Source organism: Oryza sativa, chromosome 8 (genome assembly GCF_034140825.1).
Source record: "Oryza sativa Japonica Group chromosome 8, ASM3414082v1".
Classification (NCBI taxonomy): domain Eukaryota; kingdom Viridiplantae; phylum Streptophyta; class Magnoliopsida; order Poales; family Poaceae; genus Oryza; species Oryza sativa.
Genome location: NC_089042.1, coordinates 8,463,208 through 8,488,462, shown reverse-complemented (window position 1 = coordinate 8,488,462; position 25,255 = coordinate 8,463,208). Strand labels below are relative to the sequence as shown.

The 25,255-nt window shown below is 39.7% G+C and overlaps 2 protein-coding genes and 2 pseudogenes across 3 annotated transcripts; 1 reads left to right on the top strand and 3 right to left on the bottom strand.

Annotated features, from left to right (window-relative positions):
• Positions 1 to 1,871: 1,871 nt before the first annotated feature.
• Positions 1,872 to 7,761, bottom strand: LOC9272138 (endo-1,3;1,4-beta-D-glucanase-like; annotated as a pseudogene).
• Positions 7,762 to 10,291: 2,530 nt separating this feature from the next.
• On the bottom strand, positions 10,292 to 11,277 carry LOC4345028 (uncharacterized). Its single transcript, XM_015793573.3, has 2 exons — positions 10,840 to 11,277; positions 10,292 to 10,597 (listed from the first exon to the last, which is right to left on the bottom strand). The coding sequence occupies exon 1, from the start codon at positions 11,122 to 11,124 to the stop codon at positions 10,852 to 10,854; it is 273 nt and encodes a 90-aa protein (XP_015649059.1). The 5' UTR covers positions 11,125 to 11,277; the 3' UTR covers positions 10,292 to 10,597; positions 10,840 to 10,851.
• A 3,755-nt stretch (positions 11,278 to 15,032) lies between these two features.
• LOC4345026 (endo-1,3;1,4-beta-D-glucanase-like) lies at positions 15,033 to 23,575 on the bottom strand (annotated as a pseudogene).
• On the top strand, positions 17,694 to 20,158 carry LOC107276716 (uncharacterized). 2 transcript variants are annotated; one of them, XM_066303532.1, is made up of 7 exons: positions 17,694 to 18,067; positions 18,178 to 18,252; positions 18,578 to 18,730; positions 18,822 to 18,929; positions 19,019 to 19,088; positions 19,240 to 19,315; positions 19,788 to 20,158. In XM_066303532.1, exons 3-5 carry the CDS (start codon positions 18,668 to 18,670, stop codon positions 19,076 to 19,078), a joined length of 231 nt encoding a protein of 76 aa, XP_066159629.1. In that variant the 5' UTR covers positions 17,694 to 18,067; positions 18,178 to 18,252; positions 18,578 to 18,667; the 3' UTR covers positions 19,079 to 19,088; positions 19,240 to 19,315; positions 19,788 to 20,158. The 2 variants fall into 2 exon arrangements, with proteins under 2 accessions (XP_066159629.1, XP_066159630.1); XM_066303533.1 differs by having other exon boundaries at positions 19,019 to 19,138.
• Positions 23,576 to 25,255: the final 1,680 nt, after the last annotated feature.

The window sequence follows — 25,255 nt, the reverse complement described above, 5'->3', positions numbered from 1 at the left end:
GGTAGTAAGAAGGGGTATCACGAGATCTAAAATGAGTAAGTAAAGGGACACAAATTTAGAAAGGTTGAGGCATTCTCGATGAGAAGTATTACCCTATTCATATTTAGATATTGTATCCGTCTGGTGTTGTATTGATATGACGATCGAGTTTTGGCCATGTTATTTAAGGGCTCCATGTCCATCTTATATAGGTACGGAGGCAGGATTACAAAGAGAAATGGTTATTGGGTCATTTAAATTTCTTCCCTCATAAAATTTGTGAATTTTACTACCTACGCAATCATCAATTATTGTGCAAAGTCAAAGCGAAGAACTTGGAAGCTGCAGGCCTATGGCCAAATTGCTGGACTTTTTGGTAGTGCATCCGGTTCGCCAAAAGTTAATGCTTGGTTTATCGTCGATGTATCCATCAATATAACAGTGCACGCATGCGCACATGGGAGTTCGATCAGTAAGCATATGTGCCCGGATTGTTGACACTTAACCAAACACGCCCTAATTATTCTCAAGAAACATTGCACTGGTGTTTCATGGGAGACAGAGAGAGGAGGCATTGATGATCTATAGCCAATTTGATGGCCAGGAGCATGGATGCAAATATTTTAAATAATTGTCACTTGTGGTGCATGATAAAACCCACTAGTAATTTAGTTTTTATCATGATAAAAACCAATTGGTGGTGATGTTCTTTTATGCCAGTTTTATACAAACTGACACTGATAATAAGGGGTTAAGATATCTTGTTCTGAAATAGTGGAGGACACACCTGTGTTGCTTCATTTATTTGTGGGAACCATGGATTGCTCCTGTTGCTAGCTCCAGGGTTCAAAATTTCGTAACAAAATTTCCGAAATTTTGGTCCTATTGGAACCCCCATACGATATTATTTCGACTGAAACTTTTTAATTTTTCGTGAATTTTGACAATATTTGTTCAAATATGACTATTTTGTTCAAAATTTTAGACTGGAATTTCTAAAATTTCGGAAATATCGCCATGTTGACACCCCCGATACAAATACCGAAAATGAAAGATTGAACACTGCTAGCTAGCTCACGCTGTTCACTGAGGAACTGGGAATGCATGTGAGTGCATGTGAAGATCTATAGTTGTAAAATCCAAAATCTACCTAGAAGTCAGAAGCTGAGAAATTGAACCCCTAGATTCTTACAGCCTGCTTCTAAATCAAGCATCTCACACATATTAGTTGGACTGGGCTGGTTGTCAACAGTAGCATATTGGAGAGGGGATGATTGAGCTGGGATGGGTTGGAACATGATATATGAAATCAAACGGCTTATCAATCTTTCTTGATACTGTTATGGAATTTTATTCAAAATCTAGGTGGAATTGTAGAGGAAGATTGAATTGTTAGTTGAAATTTTTTGTTGTGAGACTTGATCTGGATGTCTTTGTTGTCTCTTTGTCTCCTATGGTGGTGTTTGCTTTTGAACTTGTTTACTCCCTCGATCCATCCTAAAATATAAGGCATAACCACCCATAACACAAAGACCAAGAAAACATTTAATCACTTTCTTAGTTGGATCACCTTGATGAATGCAAGCAATGTGATTGGGAGTGATTGGGAGGTTTGATGATAGTATAAGATTTAAAACAAATAAATTTTATAGGACCAAGAGATACTAGTTAATGTATGCATGCATGCACGCCTTACATTATGAGACATGAGAGAAAAGTGGTTGTGCCTTATATTTTGGGATGGAGAGTATAAGCCTAAGTGTTTGGTGATGTAATACCATATTTGTGTACATCCTTCTATAGATGTAGAGGCCGGGTTTTATTTAATCTATTATTAAAAAAATTAATCTTTCTTGGTTACATGCATGGCTTGACTTGGGAGCTACTTCATAGGAATAATTGCAGTCTGTGGTTGGTAATATATATATACAAATGTTACAGAGATTACCAAAGCTGCTAAAATATGTTATATATCCATGTAACTTTTTAGCCAATATAATAATTCACTAACCCGCACACGTTGCTTTTAATTGAGTTTTACATATATCCTAAAAAATTACAACCAACAATATAACCTATACATCAACTGATGCATGGCTCATTATGCAATTTTTAAACGTATGGACATCGGAAATTTATTTTGACGAAATTATAGTCGTGGCCTTGCATGCATGATTAGCTGATCCTTGTCTTCATTTCAAGTGTTTGTGAAACCAATCGACCATTAAATCAAGAGCTTGCTCGGCTTTTTTGACCTCGAATGGGTTGCTGGCGTTATATCTGCAAGCAAATCCATGGTTCACTCCTTGGAAGACCTTGGCAAAGTAATCAATCTTCAATAATTAATGAACAAAAGGTTATTTCTAACGTTCATTTTTTGCTAATGAATAATATATTTCTTTGCAAAGATTTGTTATTGAAATATTTGATGAATGTTTTAAAGAAAAATATGTTCTTCTTGCAAAAAAGGAGAGAAAGGAATAGGTATAGGATTAAAGCCACATGCAGTGCCCCAAATGATGGCCTAGCTTTTGTGGATTAGATTTTGGGTGAGTTATTTTCCTCGTTTCGCTTATGCAACTCACTTGTTTACTGTGACTATTTTTTAAACCACGAAACAGTGAACGGTGTCTTTTTTAGAAAATTTTATATATATATATATATATGTGTATACGTTTCTTTAAAAATTAAATAAATATATTTTAATTTTGTAATAGTTAATATTTAATTAATCATATACTATTGTTATTTCTCGGTTCCCGTTTACAATATGCTAGTAAATCTTTTGATTTTTATGCTATTGTATCAGCTCTAACTTTTGCCAGATGTTGACCAGCAATTAGAGCCAGCATTCCCTCAAAAGGAAAATATAGCCAGCATGATCTTTTATCATATCATCATCCGTGGAAAATTCTCTTGTGTGTCTACAGTCTCATTTCCTTTCAGAAAATAGACTTAATTAGTTTTTCAGTTCAAGTGTTCTCACTCTTCCGGTCTATTGAATCCTGTGCTTCATGTATATGTGCAAATTAAATTATCTTATCTGAAAAACAAAAAGGATAACAAATTGCAAGGCAAATAGAGCTATATATGCTGATGCATTTGCTATATCAACTGTAAACGAAATTATAACAGGGGAACTCACCCGATCAGTTCTATGACGCAAGGCCTGAACATACTGGTACACTAATTTTGGTGGTGTCAGTGTGTCGTTCTGAGCTCCAATGATCTCAATGGGGCATTTGACCTCTGCGTGAAATGTCACGGCGAACTTTGGAATAAGAAAACAATGGCTATATATTCCTGTGCAACCCTATAGCTAGATCAGATGATACATGCATATTTCAGCAACAGCAACAAAGAAAGAATATCAACCTTTAATGTCATCGACAGTCACCAATCCAGGATGGGTGGTGACAATCGCTTCAACCTCGTTGGTTTTTGCTACCTCCACGGCAAACTTCCCTGCCAGTTAAAACTTGCCTTTGAGAGACTTTAATATGAATCAGATCTCTGTTTGTTCAATGTGGAGAGGAGATCAGGAAGGTTCAGAGTGTATCCTTAGAATATGAATCTGGACAGACTCATGTCTTCGTTGGACTAGAAAACATCTCATCCAATACTAGATTGGTTTTTTTTTATGGAGGGAGTATGTTGTTATTCGTGACTGCAAACATTTTTTTTGTCCCTAGCAACCTCAGGCGGCTGCCCAGGCTCATTGCTGAATCCATTGAAATTATATATTAGAAGATTGAAACAGAGTTTTTATAGCAAATAAGTTTACTTGGGCTCTTTTTATTTTTAAGATACACCACTGATAGATGTAGTAGTATAATTATAAATGCACAAATTAATGTGCTTCTTCTTTATGTTGATTAATATCACTCACCACCCCAACAGTAACCTCCAACTCCAAATAACAGATATCCCTTTCTTTCTTAGATCAGAAAAGATTGCTTTAGCATCTTCAGCTGCTTTTACCTGCAGGATCAATTCATATATACTGGTCAAAATCAACTTATTGAGTTCTTGATAATTAGCATCTAGCTAGTATAGGTTAAGTACTTTGGATATAGTTTTGCTTAATTTGCGGCTTAATTTGTGCATCCTGATAGGTGCAGGAGCTGAGAATTTTCATCTGAACGATCACGATTACTAGGTAATTAATGTTCTATGGAATATAAAATCAAATTGCATAAGACGGTGAAACGAATTACCGGAGAATGTTTGCTGAACCATTCCGTAAGGTTCAGGTCTAATGTGTAAGGATCTCCGTGGAAGAAATCAGGTACAGCGACATAATATCCTGCTTGACCAACTTTGTCAGCTATTTTCCTGTAATTTTCAGCATCATTATCACACATATGCTTTTAAGGTGTTTCCGGATCTACTACTGGATCATAATTCACGATATATTCAGTGGAATTCAATGCAACAAAACAGCACAATTATACCGTCCTATGGGTATTAGTCGAACAAAACACATCGCTGATAAGGGTTTTCCCACCATATACCAGCCCGCGCCCTCCACACAGCAAGAAGCGGCACTGATAAAGATATGGCCTCAAAACAGTTCACCAAACCCCCTTATAATTATGGACAAGCTTGAGTAGAAGTGTAGAGCATGCAGGGAACCCTGTTGCTCAACGGGTTGAGATTTTGCAGTTTTTTTTTAAGAAGAAATGGGAATTTTCAAAGCTCTTCTTCGCTCTATATTTATTTTGTATGTCTCGCACACAATTAATTATTCACATAGAGCTTTATTATGTGAAAAGTATTGCATTTTTTGTCCTCTCTCTGCAAGATAGATAAAATTACGATGTTTTGCACATAATTTCTCCTTCAGGAACAAGTACTTATATCTCATGGGTTGAAGAGGTATATATCTCCTTGCGACGCATATATATTACAAATGGATTGATCAGAGCTATTCTCTAAAATATCAAACTTGAGATGACTTGCTTGAAGGAAATGCTTATAGTGAAATATATTAGTTTGATTTTTTTTGACATGCTAAATGGTTCGAACAAAAAAAAATTGGGCACGCGTAAATTAATACTAAATCATACAATAGTCTGGAACTTCAAGACAACTTTGCCGGCTTCGTCATTAGGGACATTTCTAAAAAGACATGTTCATTGATCGAGGGATCGCCTCGTACTATACTCTCTCCTTCTATAAATCTGAGACATATTTCATTCTTTGGTTTCTCTAAAAATCTAAGTCCTATTTATAGTCACTATGTGTTAAATTAAATTGTTGATCGGAAACCAAGAAACCATTGTAGAACTTATTGGTTGCATGTTCATTGGTTTTGTCACATAGTGAGTGAGTTAATTGCTTCTTATTTTTTATCAAAAGAAATAGTCTCATATTCTTGGAAGGAGGGAGTACAAAGTAAACAGAAAGGGCTAAACAGAAGAGCAATCATTTCTACAAGACATAGAGATTTGTCAAGTTGTTCAACAAAAAATAGCTGTTGGTTTCTTGTAACGACAAAAAGTACGACTTGTAATGACGTATATGTGATGTAATGTTTAATGGATTATAATTAATTAATGACTATACATGTAATGACGTATTATTGTTGTAATTAATTGAATGTTATTAAAATTTATTCTGGAAAAAGTATAATTTGGATAGGCACAATATTCATTTTTTGTTTAAATTCAGAATAAAACATCGACCTTAATTACCAAGTCCCCGTGAGATGCTCCTGGAACCATACCATCTGTGCCGGTTCGTGAACCCAAACCGATAAATATATGTTTGGATATATATATGAGGCTACTCAATCGGCACGGATAACGATTTAAAATGGACGGATGATACACAATATTGTTGATATTATGTTGATTTTATCACAAGTAACAAACTCACTATAGAAAGACGAAGAGAGTTGGCAGTTGACTAAAGATCCTATCATTTTTTTAAAAGTAAGAACATATATAGAAGATCACCAGTTATCCACGCTATTGATTTGTAAAATTCAGTCTCTTTCCAGGGTAGTTGTTCATTTGTCGATTTCCTTTCGGTACTGTTGTCGGGAAAAAAAATATGGAGGAAACGAGAACAACTATGAAACATGATCATGACAACGATGTAGACCGGCAATGGAAGAACAACTACGGAAGAACAAGACAAAGAGATAAAGAAAATAAGGACGAAGTGTACCTCAGCAAAGGCGCTTCAAATCCTGAAGAAACCAACTCGATCAACAACGATGCATGCAGGAGCCAATATTATAAACGTTTATCAAATAGAGAAATGGCAGTGACTGATCAGTAGGCTACTCATGAATCACGGCTAGGGATGAAAATGGTACGGAAACAACATTTATCGTTTTCGTTTCCATATTTATTTTTCGAAATCAGAATCAGAAACTCCGGATACGAAAACAGAATCAAATACGAAAATGAAGCAAATACGAATCGGAGCAAATACGGTATGGATATTTATTGGAATATAAAAAGCTCTTAAACTGAACTTCTCAAATCGACGACGAATAGATGTAGTTAAATATTTTTTTCTAAAACAACAAATCGACATTTCTATTTTTTTTTATCAATAGTAATAATACAACTAGTTGTACACTTTACTTTTTTAGAAAAGAAACTATATTCATCTATAACTATAAGAAGTATGACATGACCTAATAAAAACTAAAAAAAAAACATTAGCCAAAAGAAATCTAAAGTACTAGACAACAAAAAATATTTCTATTTAATTAAGCACCTCAATACATAGTATAAATCTAAATATTAAGAGGAGATAGCTGAAGCTAATTAGTTGTACATGAGAAATACTCTGTTCCCGATTCCGAGAGAAAATTTGAATTCATTTCCAGAAAGTTTCTGATGATAGCAACCTTATCATATTCGTTTCCGTTTCAAAAAAAAATCCGAATTCGTTCCCGTTTCTGAAAGTTTCAGAAAAAATTCCGACCGGCACTTTCCGTTTCCGAAAACATGTCCAGAATCCGGTAACTTTCCGAACCATTTTCATCCCTAATCATCATAGGGTTTGAATAGAACAAAATTATTTGAAATTTAAACATTTTTTTGACCGAAATTGAATAAGCTTTACTAAATTCATACAAACTAAAAATATTTGAAATTTTTGGGCGAAATAATTTAGTCTTTTTACTTTTTTGGGGGGGTTCCAAAATTTTGAAAATTTAAAACCTAGGCTGTGTTTAGTTCGTGTGCCAAAAATTTTTTAAGTATATGGGCACATATTTGAAGTATTAAACGTAGACTAATAACAAAACAAATTACAGATTCCTCCTGTAAACTGCGAGACGAATCTATTAAGCATAATTAATCTGTCATTAGTAAATGTTTACTGTAGCATCACATTGTCAAATCATGACGTAATTAGGCTCGAAAGATTCGTCTCACGATTTACATGCAAACTGTGTAATTGGTTTTTTTCGTCCACATTTAATGCTCCATACATGTATCCAAACATTTAATGTGACGGAAAAAATTGAAAGTTTGAAGAAAAAAGTTTGAATCTAAACACGGACCTAAATTTTAAACCCTGAATCATAATCCTAGACATGCACTCACCGAAAACGTCGGAGGCAAGGAGGACAGCCTTGGTGGAATGGACGGCACCAGTGACATAGGCCTCGAAGCCTGCCAGGTCATGTACGACCACGCCGGCCTCACCTCCGCCGGCTGTCAAGTCCGGCGGGTTGTCGAGGCACTGGGAGTGCGTTGGAGCAGCAGCCGCAGCGGCGGCGAGCACGGCGAGGCTGAGTAACAACGCCCATGCCATGGTTCTCATGCAAGAATTGGCTCTACCGAGATACCTTGGATTTTTGTTTTCTTTACGTGGCTTTAATCGTTCGGTAGTAATACTGAGAGAGCAGCTCGTTGCTAACTATATAGGCAAACGGGACGGACTTGGAGTGAGATCATCAGAGCTATAGTTTATATTTTTCATTTTGACAATGTACACGTGTTTTTCTATTACTTTGAATTGAATTAAATGTTCTTAATTAAAGGAAAAGAGCTTCTAGTCTAGTGGTTACAAGAGCCTCAGTAGTACCTAAGGTCCTGGCTTTGACTCCCCGTGGGAGCAAATTTTCTAGGATTTAATGACTTTGTGCTTTCAGTGTGGTAGGTGATGTACCCGTCGACAGGATTTACTGGCCCTGTCGAGGCGCCTATGGTGACTTCGTCAATTTCTAGGATTTATCGGCCCAGTCTTCGAAGATTCTCATAGGGGTAGGGTTTGCTTGCGTGCGTTTATAGGGGTGCATGAGTGTGCGTGCATTGTGAGTGTCTGTGTTGCACTGTGTAATTCAGAAAAAAAATGTTCTCAATTTAATTTACACATTATAGTGGTTCACACACATCAGAGCGCCATTAATTGTAATCGATCCATAGCTCCGTTGATATCAACCAAGGATTAATTGACACCGTACCGTTTTGTACTTGCGAGAAAGCAATAAGCATTTCATAAGAGGATGTATATACGGTTCAAAATAAACATCCGTCTGAAAAATAGAAGGGTTTCGTCTGCAGAAATGGTTTTCTTAGTAGTGTTCTAGCTAGCATCTCCACCAACTATAGATATACAGCTATATATACTTTTTAACGTTTGCATTTTCTATCGGCCTCTACCTGCTTCCTCCTTGTCATATGCTATTTCTTAAACCAGAATCATATAATATGTAGTCATTTGACAGTAATGAAATGATGATTAGGTCTTTCCTCCTGCAAAACTTATATCAAAATATAATCACTTGTAGCACGAATACTACTGCCAAGAACTCTCTCACCCTTACCCTCCCTTATTTAATAAGATGCACCAAAGTCTTTTCTTATAAACCTTAATCTTTTCTAAACAACCAACAAATGCTTATATATCATAATAGATGGATGGGAACATAACATCTACATATAAGATTCATGTGCATACTCCGTGTATACCAACTAACAAATATCACAATAAATTCTAGAAAAAAATTGTGCATATACTTTCAGTAGTATTACACACCTATAATGAAAATTTTAACCCCATAGTCATTATAGTTTAGACATAACAAAAATATTTAACAGTTTTAAGGCTATAAGTCTATCTGAATTTTGTATTTTTCTCTTTATATATCATGAATTTAAAGATGTGACTTTACGTGTAGATGTGTAATATTACTAAAAGTATTTGTTTCTAATGTTTTTAGTGATATTTGATACATTTTCAAGACGAAGTGTATATATATTCCCTCGGTAAGAAAACTATATCTGCACCAGACTTATAAATCTTGGGGAGAGCATTGAACGTTCCTCATTGATGGCATATATGTCATCTGTTGACATTTAGCACTGAATTAAAAAAAATTTTACACGGTTAGAGTGAGGATGCCGTCTTGTTTTCTCTACTAGTACCAACAATAATCAGAAGTCATGCATGCTTCTGTAAGTTACCGACAGCCACCATTCGAAACATCGTAATTAATTAAGCGATACAAATTATTTTGTGATGCTGATTGTATACCTGATGAATCATTGAAGTATATTACAGTAAACGTTAGGACGCCATTTCAGACACATGAGACGTGTTTGTTATAAGCTGGTTTCGCGCGTCTAGTAGATTAGTGAAGAATGATATACTCAATCTGCAATGCATGAAAGAATATTTACGAGAACCACTTTACAGGCCACGTTTTAGAATCGTAGTTTTTGATGAATAAATTTAATCTTAAATAGAATTCAAAATAAAATTATCTGTACTGTGGACCACAAATAAGAAAAGATGTGAAAAAAAAACTAAGCAGATGGCTAACAGTACTTATTCAGCCTGCAAGGTTGTTAATGCAAATTTTTACATGGACCAGGAATTTATTCTGAAGAAACCAGTCGAGCATGAAAGCAAGACCTTGTGTTTAGCGATTTAGCCAACGGGTCGCTGGTATTTTATCTACAGGCAAATCTATGATGAACTCCTGTAAAAATCTTGGCACAGAACTCTCTGTAGCTGTATTATAAAGAAGAAATTGGATCAAACCCACAGCTTTCCAGTCGGTCCACAACTGCCTCATTGTACACAGATTGACCTTCGTTTTTCGTTAGCCTGACAAATTAAATGTTTCAGTTTCAGCTACTACTCTGAGCTCTGAACGTTTCCTTATAATGGAAGCTTATGGTTCATACATGCAAATTATCTGTACAAATTTTATTTCTGAAAAAAAAAAGTTGAGACAAATATATATAATTATGCCCAGTACATGAATAAGAAACACAAAACCACAAGGATTAGGACCAGCAACAATTAAGACCACATCGATAGCCCAAAAAGCAAATACTAGCAAGCTTATCTTCATTATTTCAGAAAAAAAAAAAGATCAGAGCAGCAACAATGTCATAGCATACAACAAAAACAAAAATGGGAACACATAGCATAGAACAATACAGGACACATGAACCGTCCTGAAAAATTCAGAACAGATGCACTAGATCTCTTAGCTCGTCCAGTGGGACGAAGGCCATGGCCATCAGGACGGAGAGCAGCAGGTACAAGGCACCACCACCAGCAACGGTGACTGGTGGCTGCAAGCCGGCAACAGGACGAGGGACCCCAGCAGCAACGAGGAGCCCTGGTCGAAGTGCTGCAATCGGCACCAATCCAACCACAGTTAACAGGTAATGGTATGTTGAACACAAGAGACCAAAATCGTGGAATTGACTGATTTATTCAACTCATAGCAACCATGTCATGGCAATTATCCAGCAAACATGATAACATCTCAGCTTTGATTGCACCAATTTTCCTCGAACCTATCACATAACTTTAGAAACAGAGCAGAAAGAAATCCTGAGTAAGAGGACAGCAAGCAAGAGAGCACGAAACCTCTCGCGTCGATCACTGCAACTTCATCTCCATGATGCTCTTGGCCTTTGGGGCGTACAGAGAGTACACCACCGCCTGCCGCTTTGCCACCTCCAGCTGCTTCTTCCCGTCCGCGAATGCTGCCGCCGCGGCAGCCGTGTCGCCGAGGGCACGGTTCTCACGGAAGGCGTCCGCGGCGCGGCGGCGCGTGTACTCGCGGATGTTGTAGTCAGAGAACTGCCTTGCCGTGCGGAGGAGGGACCGGAAGAGGGACAGTGCCTCCGCTCTCGTCGGTGCCACTGCCATGGATGCGCTTCGTCGCGGATGTTGTTCGTGCGCTAGAGAACTAGTACCAGAGAACAACTCTCCAGAATCCAGATAGCTGCTTGGGCTAATGGCGGCAAGGGAAAGAAAAGAGGAGAGATGCCCCTGAACCTGAACCTGAACCACACACAACAAGAATGCAAAAGATTATTAGACCACCTCTTGACTAGTATAGTACTAACATAGCACTATTAACAATAATAATGAATGAAAATTGAAAACTATTACTAGTAATATGCCCGTGCTAAACGCTACAGTGTAATTCTATTTATCTTTAATAACTTTTAAATTTTCCTATTATCAAAAAAAATTTCTATGATATGTGCAATTAAGCTTTAATTCAATTCATGCCGGACATATATAGAATATACCCTATACCCTGCAGGTAAATAACTACCCTAATATTATATAAAGCGTTAAGATGCACATGTTCTTTGAACATTCAGCTTACACACACGGAGTATAAATACAGCACGCATATGTTTTATGAGCGATTTGATCATGACTACAAACATGAGAAAATGTCCTGACCCTGGTTAGGTGCCCATACATTGCAACGGGAAAATAATACTCCCTCCGTTTTTTAATAGATGACGCCGTTGACTATTTCTCACATGTTTGACCATTTATCTTATTCAAAAAATTTATGCAAATGTATAAGATATAAATCACACTTATGGTACTATGAGTGATAAAACAACTCATAACAAAATAAATTATAATTACGTAAATTTTTTGAATAAGACGAATGGTCGAACATGTGAGAAAAAGTCAACGGCGTCATCTATTAAAAAACGGAGGTAGTATATGCAATTGTTAGCTATGTACAATATAAATACCCTAATTCTTTGATCCAAAGTACTAAAGTATCCACGTCAAATAATCTGACTCGAGGGGCAACAAATGATACATGCATAACAGTCCAGGATCTTGAGCATAGAAGAAACAAATGATACAAACCATTCCCATTATTATTTACAACACATTGCCCTGTGTTACTAAATGACATTATCCACCATAGCTGTCATGGTGCCTTTTTTATTGTCTGATCACGTCAACAAAATTAGGGTGCTCTATGGGCATAAATTTCAAAATATACGGAACATATAAAACTATATGAAGGAATTTCCTCAAACACAGTAATAGCCTAACCGCAACATTGGGAAAGCATAAAAATCAGTGAACTAAAAATCGGGCCACTATTTGTGCCAACCTTATACTTTGGAGCAATTAGGCACAAGCGCAAGGTGATTCCTTCTGAGTTTTTGAATTTGGTATGTCCCGTCAAGGCTTTCTGTCTATATATGCACACGTAGTAGGACCAGCAAAATTGAAACCAAAACAAAATCCAGAACAATGTAGATCCCCTTGCACTGGTCTCATACAAAACACATAAAAAACCGAAACTTCTCCCCCTGGCACAATAATCATGACAATATTTTTTTCTGGAGCTTGCAATCAAGATGCAGCAATTGGTAAGCATTAGGAATTCTCACTGATGTATGCTATAGTGGGAGGGAGGAAAATTAAACAGAAAGTATATATTCATTTTTATTCACTATTTTATCTCTATTTCAGTCACTTTTAAACAGATGCATAATAGCCATCGATAATTTAATATTAGGATGATTCATAGCATCTGTTATCATGCTCCCGTATAACGCAGCCGCTCCCAAATTATGAAGGGTAATCACATTGATCCAATGCAAAAGGAGAACAAAATAAACTAAACGATCAGGTTTGAATAAATGTATCACGGCAATGTCAGCCTAAGATTTGTAAGGACTAAAAAATTGCAAGGAGGGCTAGAAAGCTGCTCACCGAGTTGGAACTCGTGACCGCACCACAGCCTTTCCGTAGACCACCGTGTCGATGCAGATTGAGCACTCAATCGGAGGGAAGGCGGCAAGGCCTTCTTGGCAATCGTTTGCAGAGGCTGAACGCCGCGCAGCGTTGGTGAAAGATAGCGGCGGACGGCAGCACTTTGTTGGCAGAAGATCTTCGGTGGGTGACTGATGGAAAGAGAGGGGAGGCGCAGGGTATTCCGATATCGGAGGGAGCGCCTCAGGTGGTTGTGCGTGGCGACGACGGGGGAGATCCTGACCGGCGTAGGGAACGGCGATGTGGGAGGAGAGCGACAGCTGCGTGATTTGGGGAGGTCACGGCGCGGTTGGCGTCGCCAATCTTGCAAAATACTGAAGGAACACAAAGAGAATCAAATCCAGTATGAGTAAAAACTTTTGAAAGTGCAGTGTGACAGTGGAATTCTTCTGTTTGACCATTTTAGTGAATAGTTTTAGCATATTTGGTCCTTTCTAAATGAAAAACAATTGTCAGGAAACATATTCATCTAGATTGTGTTTATACTCAACAAACCAATGCATATGGAAGATCAATATGTACAAAGGTATATAGTCCTACAAGGTTCCGATGACAGGGTATAAGCTACAAGGTTCCGATGGCAATCCATGAAAAAACTAAAGGAACAAAGATAAATCAACAGAATATTAAGAAATTAGCTCCAAAAATAATGAGGCATTTATCAGCTGCAATGAATATCATGAAATTAGATCTAAAAATTGCACAATCATCAAATAGGTTTCGTAGGGAAATCAAAACTCATTCAACCGCATGATTGTCTAGGGTGAACTGAATTTTTGCCTCAAATTATTACCCCCCCTCCCCCCCCCACAAAAAAAAAGCGCCCTAAAGGCATATCATCGAGCACTAGGGGAGCAATGGCACCATTGTACCTCTCAGGAGCCACAGAATTTTTGCGGTGGAGCGACGACGACACGACAGGAGGAGCGCGGCACGTGCAGGGGGGTGGGGGAGGGGAGCACGGCCGGGATGGAACTCCGCGAGAGAAAACCTTGACGACTCCGGGAGTGCGCCGGGTTCTGCCGCCCCCTGATTTTTCTGATGATACGGGGGGACTGCGCGATGGCAGGGCGTCGGCGGCGTCGCGGGGTGAGGGGTCGCCGGCGGCCGCGACGGCGGGGCGCGGCGGCGTGATTTGAGGGCTTGCGGGTGTGCGAGAGATTCAGAGAGAGAGAGAGAGGGGAAACGTGGCGATACAACTTACAAGGCATTGGCAAGGGTTTATACAATACATGGAAAATTAGAACCGTGCCATTATAATTTTGTAAAATTTGAGATATGCCATCCTGACCCACATGTCATTAATTCATGTGGGTCCTACATGTCATTGAGATACCGATGGCATATCTCAAACTTTACAAAATTATAATGGCATGGTTCCAATTTACCCTTTATACATTTACCGGTTGGCCATTCAAGCCCCGTCGTATCGTATCACGGTTTGGTTTTCGACGAATTCCGACCTAATTTTGACCAAATTTACTGTGTAACATTTGAATCTATCCGAAAGCATTCAAAATTTCAACCGAAAATTAATTCTGAGCCTTGTCGAAACATCAAGAAACCACGCAAACCAATCGGCTTTGTAAATCCTGGATGTTGGATTAGATGATTTTGGATCATCGGATTTGATATATTTATAATATAATAAATAATAATAATAATAATAATATGATAATAAATAAAATAAATAAATAATAGATAGCTAGACTATAGTATAGGAGTAAACAAGTACTAGTCGTGCTAAAGGAATTGAGCGTGTTGACTTGTGTAATTGGCACTAAATCTAGCTATCAATATTAGTCTATTGCGTTGTAGAGCGGCGGAGCCAAATTAGGATTCTACCTCTACTATAATGGTGAAATTAAGAGAAGAAAGTGATGGTACTCATTATTGAGTGATTTTTTTTTAATAAATGGTTGTAGCTCTTTAAACAATGGCCGGTATTTTTTTATTCCATCATTGGAAAAACAGTAAAGCCCAACAGGCATTGAGTGGGTATAAAGAAATTAGCAACCAAATTCTGGGTCCAAGCCACCAGATTGCAGACACTCATTGTATTCAGCCTGCATGCATGGCTGTTTATGCAAATTTGTACATGGACACCGGTAATTTATTCTGAAGAAACATTTGCATGTTCTTTCATGTAGTATTTATTAAGTTTCATCACTTCAAGTGTTTCTGAAACCAGTCCAGCATTAAGGCGAGAGCTTGTTTCCCGGTTTCGACAGCAAACGGGTCGCTGGTGTTATATCGACCGGCAAATCCATGGGAAACTCCTGGAAAAATCTTGGCGTAGAAATCAATCTGCAACAACAACAATATCATTGTGTTACTCTGTACCGTATATGCTAGAAGAAGAAATTGGGTCAAAGCCACAGTTTTTTAATTGATTTACAAGTGCCTTGTACATTGATCGCCTCGTTAACTTGCCAAATATTTCAGTTTCAGTTGTTCAGAGCTTTCAATCCCTTATTATAACATACATAAGTTTTTTTTTCCTTCTCTATTCAATGAAATTTGCTGCATGTGCCGATTTATTTAAAAAAATCCCTTATTTATTCACGATGAGTCATCAACACGTGGATTTAACCTATATGTGATTGAGAGGATGATGGACAAATTAGAAATCGTGTCAACTTTTAGTGGAAAATGAAGATTTTATCCGAGAAAAAAAGGTAACGAGACAAAAACATGCTCAACGAAATCAAACAAGAACTCACATCGTTTCTTTGACGCAAGGCATGCACATACTGGTAGACTAATCTTGGTGGTGTAACTGTGTCATTCTGACCTCCAAGGATCTCGATGGGCCATTTAACCTCTGTTTATCAACGGGAATAATTAATATGAGTAAATAATACAGATTAGATCAAATGATAAATATTGCATAGCGCCAAAAAGTTCAACTTCACCTTTCATATCATCAGCAGTCACAGCGTAAGGATGAGAGATGACAACCGCTTCTACCTCATTGGTTTTTGCTACCGTCACAGCAAACTTTCCTGCCAGATAAACATGTTTTTAGAGACTTTAATTTCTATCAAACATAGTATAATGTGGATAGGAAGTTTCAAGAGTGTATTCATAGATTAAGATTTTTTTAGATAATATTCATAGATTAGGATATATATAGATATAAAGTATAAACACATAAATACATTTTCTTGTGTTTGATCAATATGACTCACCACCCCAACAATATCCTCCAACTCCAACGACTGATTTTCCTTCGTTTCTTAGAAAAGCAAATATTGATTTAGCCTTTTCAGCTTCTTTCACCTGCCATGAATGGTCAATTGAATATGCTGATCAATATCAACTTATTGACTCAATTTCAACCTTTTGACTTATTGATATGCATCTTAATTTTCTAAAAAACAGAGGGGGAAACCCTCAGCTTCCTACAGAAACCATCCATTACCCTCCATAAGCATCTCAGCCAGGTCAAGGACTGAAGGTTTTGCTATGCAACTATAAGATCAAAATCACCCCTTAGTAGGTAATATCATATGAAAGATTTTGTCACAACAAATTTGAATATATTATTTTTCATATACCCAAAAACCACTACCAGGATGGTAAACTTTCCCGGGTGTCAAAAAGTATTTCTGGGTGTTTTACAAAGAACACGGGAAGCTTCCTGGGCGTGGGACAATGCACACGGGATGCCTGTATAACTCCCGGGAAGATACGTGGCAACGGTTTCCGTCCAAGATAACGTGAGATTTGTTGCAACATACTGTGGCCCACTTGTCAGATGAAAATATTGGCGTGTACATGAGTCCCCATCCCCCCGAGAAAATTGCATATCTACCATCCCATAAGAATGGCTTCGCTAGAATACCATTATGAAAACGGGCTTCGCTGGAATACCTTCCTCAACCAGAGTGTCTTCGCCAAAATGCCATCCCGGACAGAAATGCCCCTGGCTCTTCTTCTTCCTCCATCTCGCGCGTGAAGAGCTCGCCGGCGGCCATGGCTAGCTCCCTCCCTGCCATGGCTAGCTCGCCACGGGCTCCGGCGGAGGGCTGCGCGGTGGCGGCAGGCGCGGTCGACGGCGGCGGCCACGGGCTCCGGCGGAGGGCGGCGTGGTGGCGGCTAGCGCGGTCGACGGCGGCGGCCGCGGGCTCCGGCGTAGGGCGGCGCGGTGGCGGCTGGCACGGTCGACGGCGGCGGCCGTGGGCTCCGGCGGAGGGTGGTGCGGTGGCGACTGGCGCGGTCGACGGCGGCTGGCTACGCGGTGGCAACGAGGAGGCGGCGATGGCCAGGAGCTGCGCCACCGGCTCACGCGCGCCGGCGGGATCCACGCGTCGTCGCCGGAGTCCTTCCGCGACGACCTCAGCTGCACAGGCGCAGGTGGGGATGGCAGGGGAGGGCAGCGCCCCAATCGCCGTCGGCAAGGCAGCATCGGCGCGGCGGTGGAGATGGCCATGGCTGCCGGCGAGCTCTTCACGCGCGGGATGGAGGAAGAAGAAGAGCCAGGGGCATTTCCGTCCAGGATGGTATTTTGGCGAAGACACTCTGGTTGAGGATGGTATTCCAGCGAAGCCTGTTTTCATAATGGTATTCTAGCGAAGCCATTCTTATGGGATGGTAGATATGCAATTTTCTCCATCCCCCCAGAGCGCCGATTTTTTTTTTATTCCTTGTTTCCCGATTTTTTTTTCGGACTCCATCTCTCTCCCGAGAAATCCCCAATCTGAGAAATCCCTAACTACGCCGCCAGCGCGTGACTCCGCGGCGTCACCGTCCTGCGCACGAAGCCGCCGCCGCTCCACCGCCGCAGGCCAACTCCTCCACGCAACTCCCCCACGCCAGACCCCAACGCCGACCAACTCCTCCACCCACCTCCCTGCCTAATCCTCCTCTTCCCCCACCGTCTCCGCCGTCCATCGCCGCCTCCACCGTCCATCGCCGCCTCCGCCGTCACCCCTTTGGACCTCCTCTTCCCCCACTCAGCTCATCCCCACCTCAGCCATCATCCACCAGGTTGAGCCATACTCCATCTCCAGGCCTTCCTCTACCCTCCTCGGCTTCACTGGTATTTATGTTTTATTCTGATTTTCCTCAGTTTAGTTCCCTCTAGTTTTGTTCGATGTAATGAAGATTCAGTTTCTGTCATATAATGTGCTTGATTTTGATGATTTGCAGGTTGTTCCCACCCAGCCATATCCGTTCACTTTTTTTTGTTCAGAGAGTGATTTGGTCATCCAGATCATAAGCAAGGTAAAAAAACTTGACATGTTTAATGCATTGTGATATGGCTAATATTTACTTCCTTTTATGCTTCTCATTTTAGTTATCTTGGCCGTGTAGATTTTTACTTGTTAGGACTTGTACTTCTGATTACTAGCGATGTATTGCCATTGTTTTAGTTTTTCAGCTTAACACTAGAGAGATATTCTAGTTTTCATTAAAGTGCACTGTTTGTGCCTTTAATTTGCTGAACGTAGAACAACAGAAGTGGACATTGTAGTATGAATTCTTTTTACTCGTTGACTAATCCGAGGAATTTTTTGTCACTGAATTTGTGTATTGGTGGGCTCAAAAGACTCCGGAAGGATGGAAATTGTGTGCGGAACTGCATTGGTGTAATGAAGAGTGGATAAAAGAGTCATGTGAAGGTAGGGTATACAGGGAAATGATGGATGGGCCAGCACACCGTCAAGGCAGCGCTTCACTTGACCGATTCCAAAAGAACATGGTAACTTAAATCACCTTTCACATATTGGCATAAAATCTTGAAATGTATTTTACAGATTAAAATAATCCAATTGTTATTTTGTTTCATGAAGGAGAAGAAGGAGAAGAGGCCAGTGGGTATATTTGAGGCTTATGCAGAAGCAAGGAAGAATGGAAAAGATGGAGAGGACTATTGTACTGACCGTGTCAAGGGTAAGCTTGTAAGTAGTTGCACTCTAGCTTGCACAAAATTTGATCAGCAACTTTTTAATCTCTTCCCATTTGAATAAACACCCAACTTATCATCCAGGAAGCTTATTTTGGAGTTGTTAAGGAAAAGCATGGTGCAAGTCCTGATTTGATGAAATAACCCATTGATGGTAAGGCTTGCCAACATGAAACATGTTACTTAACATCTGCGATACAGCTGGTAACTTGTAGTTTTGCCTCCTCTATGTACTTATTAATTTTAAAATTCATCAACATGTATAAATTTAACTATTTGCATTGTCATGTGTAAATAAATTTCAGGCGCTTCAATCTGCGATGAAAGCTAATGTTTTGCCTCCACGACCAGCGGCCCCAACATGCCCCACTGTCTATTTAGGCGAGCAATCTTATACCAACATTAATGACCTTTTTACCAGATAGTTCCATCTTCGAAAAAGCATATAATCTGAATGCATTCAATATGTAAACAGTTGCCTAAGATATAACACATAGTTTAATCTAAATAGGTAAAATGCATATATAGGTACCTAAGAAGTAAGACTAACTACATTTGATGCATGTATCTAGTTGCTAGCTATAGTTCAATCTAGTTCTTTATGTATCTTCTTCCTGGTTTGTGCTAACTGGGCTCTTTGTACAGGACAAGTAGGAACCACTTGGTTAGACAAATGGCATGCTTGACATTTGTACTGTTAATTGTCTTTGGGCTTGTGATTTTAATCCATCTAGGCATGAATCTCTAACAATGTGCACTCTTAAACTTTCATAATATGCTATAGCAATATTTATCTGGCAATATATTCTATACAATATTTATCAGCACCTTCTGACACACTATAATTTTTCAGCCATCATCTAGATCAAGTGCGTCCAATTGCCAGCCATGATTCATTGCTACAGAAATCCATCCAAACATCAAGATCTGGAACAATGATTTTTGGATGTAGTTCATGTTATTTTGGTCTTACCTATCCAATGGACTCCCAGATATTATTCAAGAACTGGTACTTATGATGTTCGAAAAAAATCTACCTATGTGAAGGAGCAAACATTACTTTTGTGTGTATTCCATAGATTGGTTGTGGCTGTTTGAATATGTATGTGTGCAACTAAAACAAATATCTGGTATTAACATTTGTACAGATCAGTTTATGCTTAGTACTTGCACTGATTGTATTACATTGCTGAATATTTGAGTGCTTGTACCGATTCTATTTCATTGCTTATTATTTCTACTACCCGTGTGATGGTGAACTGTAGGACTGAAACTTCCTGGGTGTGGTTAGCACACGGGAAGAATGTTGAGCTGTAGTACTGAAACATCCCGGGTGTTGCAAAAGAACCAGCACCCGAGAAGTATTCTGTTGCCGTTTCCGTTCTGTTGAACATCCCGAGCGTTGGATTTTTCTCCCGTGCTGCTCTAACCACCCAGGATGTCTAGAGCTTTCCTGAGCGCTGCCTTCTTGATACCCGGGAATCCAAGTCGGGAAAGCTTCAACGCTCCCGTGTGAGCATTCCCGGGTGTTGACACACGGGAAGATTTTTCCCGGGTGTTTCACCTAGTTTCCTGGGTGTTATAGGCACACGGGAAACTTTCGCATCCTGGTAGTGAACCTAAATTTTAAACGATTTTATTTTTTTATGATTAAAATTAGCTCATATTGACTGCACGTGTTCCAAAACTACTTACTCCCTTCGTTACATAAAAAACTAACCTGGGATCGGATTTAATATTTTCCAGTACTACAAATCCGATCCTACGTTTTTTTTTTTGAACGGATGGAGTATTCCTCGGAGCAGGAGTACTGTAAGACAAATCACTTCAGCCTCGTTTCAATGGACCAGTTGCCCCATCCATTTGTATGGGGTATGACTTCGAAATTTTGGCCTATCCAAACGATGGTTTAAGATGGTGATCGAGAAGAATTGTACCGGAGAGTGAGACTCGAGCCATTCGGTAAAGTTCACAGATGTGGTTGCTGGATCTCCATGAAACAAATCAGGTACCACGACGTAATTAATATCCGGCATCACCAACTTTATCAGCTATTTGCCTGTAATTGTCAGCATCATTATTATCACGCAAATGTGTTCTGTTTTCCGAAGTTATAGAGAAAACACATAAGAGCAAAAACACACACACATACATGTGTTAGGGACTTAGGGTGTGTTCAGAACAACATTTTCCCAATTGCTAATCCCTCGTTTTTCACGCGCATATTGTCCAAACTGTCAAACGATTTGTTTTTTTCAAAAAAAAAATACATAAAAAGTTACTTTAAAAATCATATTAATAAATTCTTTAAGTTTTTTTAGCTACTACTTAATTAATTACATGCTAATTCGCCGCTCCATTTTATATGCCGGAGGTGAAGGGTTCCTAACCTTCAACACTGAATTCAGCCTTAGAGCATCTCCAAGAGACTCTCCATCCAACTCTTCAAGCTAAATTTTAGCCAACATAGCAAAAAAAAAAAAGTGCTCCAAAAGACTCTCCGTCTAGATGGCTTATCTAAAAAAAATCTAGCTGGCCAAATATGGCACTCAATACTATCGTCTATTTTCCTCCTCCCACGTTCTCTCTCTACCTCCATCAACCAGAGCAACACTGTCGTCCTAGGAGCCGACTGCAGCCGTGGCCAAGTATCCTACTGACCAGCCAAAGAGGTCGTAGCCGCGCACGAGGTCCGCCGCCTCACCGGACTTCTTCCAAGTACCGTCCCCGCCGGTTCCCACTGCTGCCCTGCCCCGCCCCACACCGATTCCTGCTGCCGCAGGTGATGACCACCACCACCACCACCACCATCTGTTGCTGCCCCCGAGACCACCACCAACCCTGACCCCGTCGCCGCCTAGACCAGCGCCCACCTCCATCGCTCCTTAATTCATCCCTCTGCCAGCTAGACCAGCCGCCATTGTGGCCATGGTAACGGACTAGCAGTTGCTCCGCGGCATCCGCACCCACGGCCTCCACTGCCTCCTCCCCCGCACCGTCTCCGCCTTCGTTCATCCTCGTCACCGTTGCTTTATGCCCTTATCGCCATCACCGTCCCACCCTCCCTCCGTCACGTGTCACCCCACAGAGCGGCGACGTGGAGGAAGCTAGGGACGAGCAGCTGATGCACCAGGGAATGCCGCGGTGGTGACACGGAGGGTGGCCATCTCGAGGCACCCTTCCCTTCCCCTTCATCCTCTCTGCCATCGCCGGCAGCTGCTCCTAGGCTCCCAGCTCCTCCCGGTTCTGCTGGCTGCTGCTCTCGGCCGAGGAAGTGGCCGCAGCGTGGAGAAAGGGGGAGCGGCAGCGGTGTGGAGGGAGTGGAGAGAAGAAGAAGAGAAGAATAGAGAGGATGGGTGAAGAAGGGTGGGAAGGTCAACATATGGGACCCATTGTCACAGACTTAGAGGATGTTGAAGTGAGTAATGAATTTGACTTGACAAATTAGATGAAGAGTTGGCTATATGAGTGTTTAAAAAGTCTAATTCGTATAATTTGGATAGTATGTTGGAGATACTCATAGGACTCACCAACATAGGTGTGTCTCTGTATGTGCGTGAGTGTGTTTGCTTCTGACTTGTACAAGAAAAAAAAAAGTAGGATTTGTCAAAAAGAATTTAATTGGAATGAGAAACTTGTGCAAGCGTGTTGGTGCATCTTCCATTTAATTGAAATAAAAACAGTTTACCATAAAAAATGAACATTTTCCACGCCATTACTTTCTATATAGAAATTAAATCAGTCTCTTTCTATAGCGGTTCATGTGTCAATTTTCTTTCTGTGCGATTGCGATGTGGCTACAAATGGGACACTCGATTTTATGGTGAAAAATTAGATGCTCTCCCCTACTACATTGTTGCATTTTTGGCTAGTGCAAGAGGTGTCTATCCATACGCATGCAAAGCTACACACTTTATATCTCATTTCCATATATTTTATTTTAGCCTCCTTCTCGTATCTTTAAACTATTTTTTTCATAAATTATTTATCATATAAACGATCTGATCGTACCGTTGTATTTGTTATAATTAAATATTTACAGCAAGATCTCACACGATTATATTTTAATAAAAAAATAATATGATTTGTGCTAGAAAAGAAAACTAGAAAAAGAGGAGGATGACAAAGAAAATTTACCTCAGTAACGGCGCTTGGAAACCTGAGGAGTTGAACCAAATTAACAATCACACATGCAGCAGCAATTAAAATTAAATTAGCGGTTCATCAGTCCATAATCATCATTATGGAATGAAGAAATGGAAGTAGTGATAACTGATCAGTGCTTAATTAATTAGCTAGCTCAGGCAATCATATGTGCGTACTAACCGTAGACGTCGGAGGCGAGGACGACGGCCCGGTCGGAGTGGGCGGCGCCGGTGACGTAGGCCTCGTAGCCCGCCAGGTCGTGGACTACCACGCCGGCCTCGCCGCCGCCGGCGGCCTTCATGTCCGGCGGGTGCTCAAAGCACTGCAAGCGCGGCGGAGCAGCCGCGGCGGCGGCGCCGGCCGCCGCGGCGAGCGCGGCGAGGCAGAGGATCAGGAGGCTCAACGAAGCAGTTGCCATATGGTTAATTTGCATACTGATGAGTGAGAGATGATGCTTGGGCTTTTGTACATGCCTTTAACCGGTAGAGTCAGCTGCACGCTGCAATCCTGCGCCCCTTTTTTCTTGTAAAAAAAACAAAGTGAAACTATTACACTTTGTATTACGTATAATATAAACTATTACACTTTATATTATAATTGGTTTGATTTTTTTTAATCAAACTTCTTTTAACTTTGACCGAGTTCGTAGAAAAAAATAGTAACATTTTCAATACAAAACAAATATTGTAGCAATGTACATGCTGCTAATTTTTACTATAAACTTAATCAAATTTAAAGAATTTTAACCAAGAAAAAAGTCAAACAACTTATAATATGAAATGGGGGAGTACTCCCTAACTATTTGTCATTGTCATCTCCAATTATTTGTCATGCTGTCCTTTCGAATTATTTCTAGTTGTCGTTTCAGCGTGGTCCAATTTGATGTTTGGAGCGTAGTGAGTTGAACCACATTCGGATCAATTCTACGTGTCCCAAGCTCAAGAAATCTATCAAGGAGGATGAGAAAGATAACAAGGACAACAACGGCTTATCTTTTGAAGATAAAAGGAAGAACCACAAGTGCAAACTTGTGCGTCAAAAGCTTTCAAAGCAAGTCGAGTTTAGCGATGAAGGATAATCGGAAAGCGAGGATGATAAGAAAGCACATACCAAAAGTAAGGTTTTGTGAGTTTATGTCTTATAGTAAAATGCTTGTGCGTTACAACGGGAAAATCTACCCACTCAAAATTGTGGCACCTTACACATGTATTCCAGTGAATAGTGACAATGACTCATGACCTCATGTAGATTGTTATCTTGTCACGCTCGCTCCATACAAAATGGCGGTATCGAATCATATGTGTTGAAATCGCATAAATATTGGGGAAAATGATAAAGAAAATAATATCATAAATAATGAGTAACCAAATGTAATATTATTTTCTTATTGCCCAAAAATTTTAGACCATTTAAACATTTTGGTGATGGTGCTCAATTGAAAAATGAAATGAATTCATGCGTTACAGAAACGAATTCTCACTTTCGATCAGTAAGAAAAAGGTTAATACCAGCATTGAATTAGCAAAGGATACCATAGTTTACCTCGAACCATGACAATGTCCAAAAGTTAATGTTTGATATAAAAAGAAACTGACAAACATCAAGCATGTTTTTTAATCATCGGGAAAAAAACCTGTTCTATTTTTTTTATATAGCTTTAGCTTCTCAAGGTCACACAGTATTTATCCTAAGTCCCCACCACTGTACACGAACAAAAATTACAGGCTTTGTCAAAATGAATTGAACGAAACCTTGTGGAGGTTTGTGCGCTTGTGCATCTTCCATTTAATTGAAAAAAAAGTGTGCCACTCTATTATTTTCTAGAAATTTAATCAGTATCCTAGCTTCCATAGCATGTTCATGCGTCAATTTCTTTTCCCTACGGTTATTGACAGCAATTTACTCAGTTTAATTTTCTAGAGAAAAGGGAAACTGGAAAGAGAGGAGGATGACGGCGGAAAAACAAAAGTTATACCTCAGTAACGGCGCTTTGAATCTAGATTAATCACGGTATGTCACATCAGCATTTGTAAGAGTTCTGTAAGAAAAAAAAGTATAGCTTTTACTTTTTATCTCAAAAACCAAAGTGAAATTATTACGCCATTGGGATGGCGTGTTTATTATATATGTTAGTCTTACTTGAGTTTCTTTAAGTCAAGATATAGTTGTGTAAGG

What these genes read in the sequence shown, in the direction of transcription:
- LOC4345028 (XM_015793573.3), bottom strand. Translation starts at nt 11,124, where the DNA reads ATGGCAGTGGCACCGACGAGAGCGGAGGCACTGTCCCTCTTCCGGTCC.
- LOC107276716 (XM_066303532.1), top strand. Translation starts at nt 18,668, where the DNA reads ATGATGGATGGGCCAGCACACCGTCAAGGCAGCGCTTCACTTGACCGA. An exon ending in ACCGATTCCAAAAGAACATG is followed by an intron (nt 18,731 to 18,821) that starts GTAACTTAAATC and finishes TGTTTCATGAAG; the next exon opens with GAGAAGAAGGAGAAGAGGCC. An exon ending in ACCGTGTCAAGGGTAAGCTT is followed by an intron (nt 18,930 to 19,018) that starts GTAAGTAGTTGC and finishes CTTATCATCCAG; the next exon opens with GAAGCTTATTTTGGAGTTGT.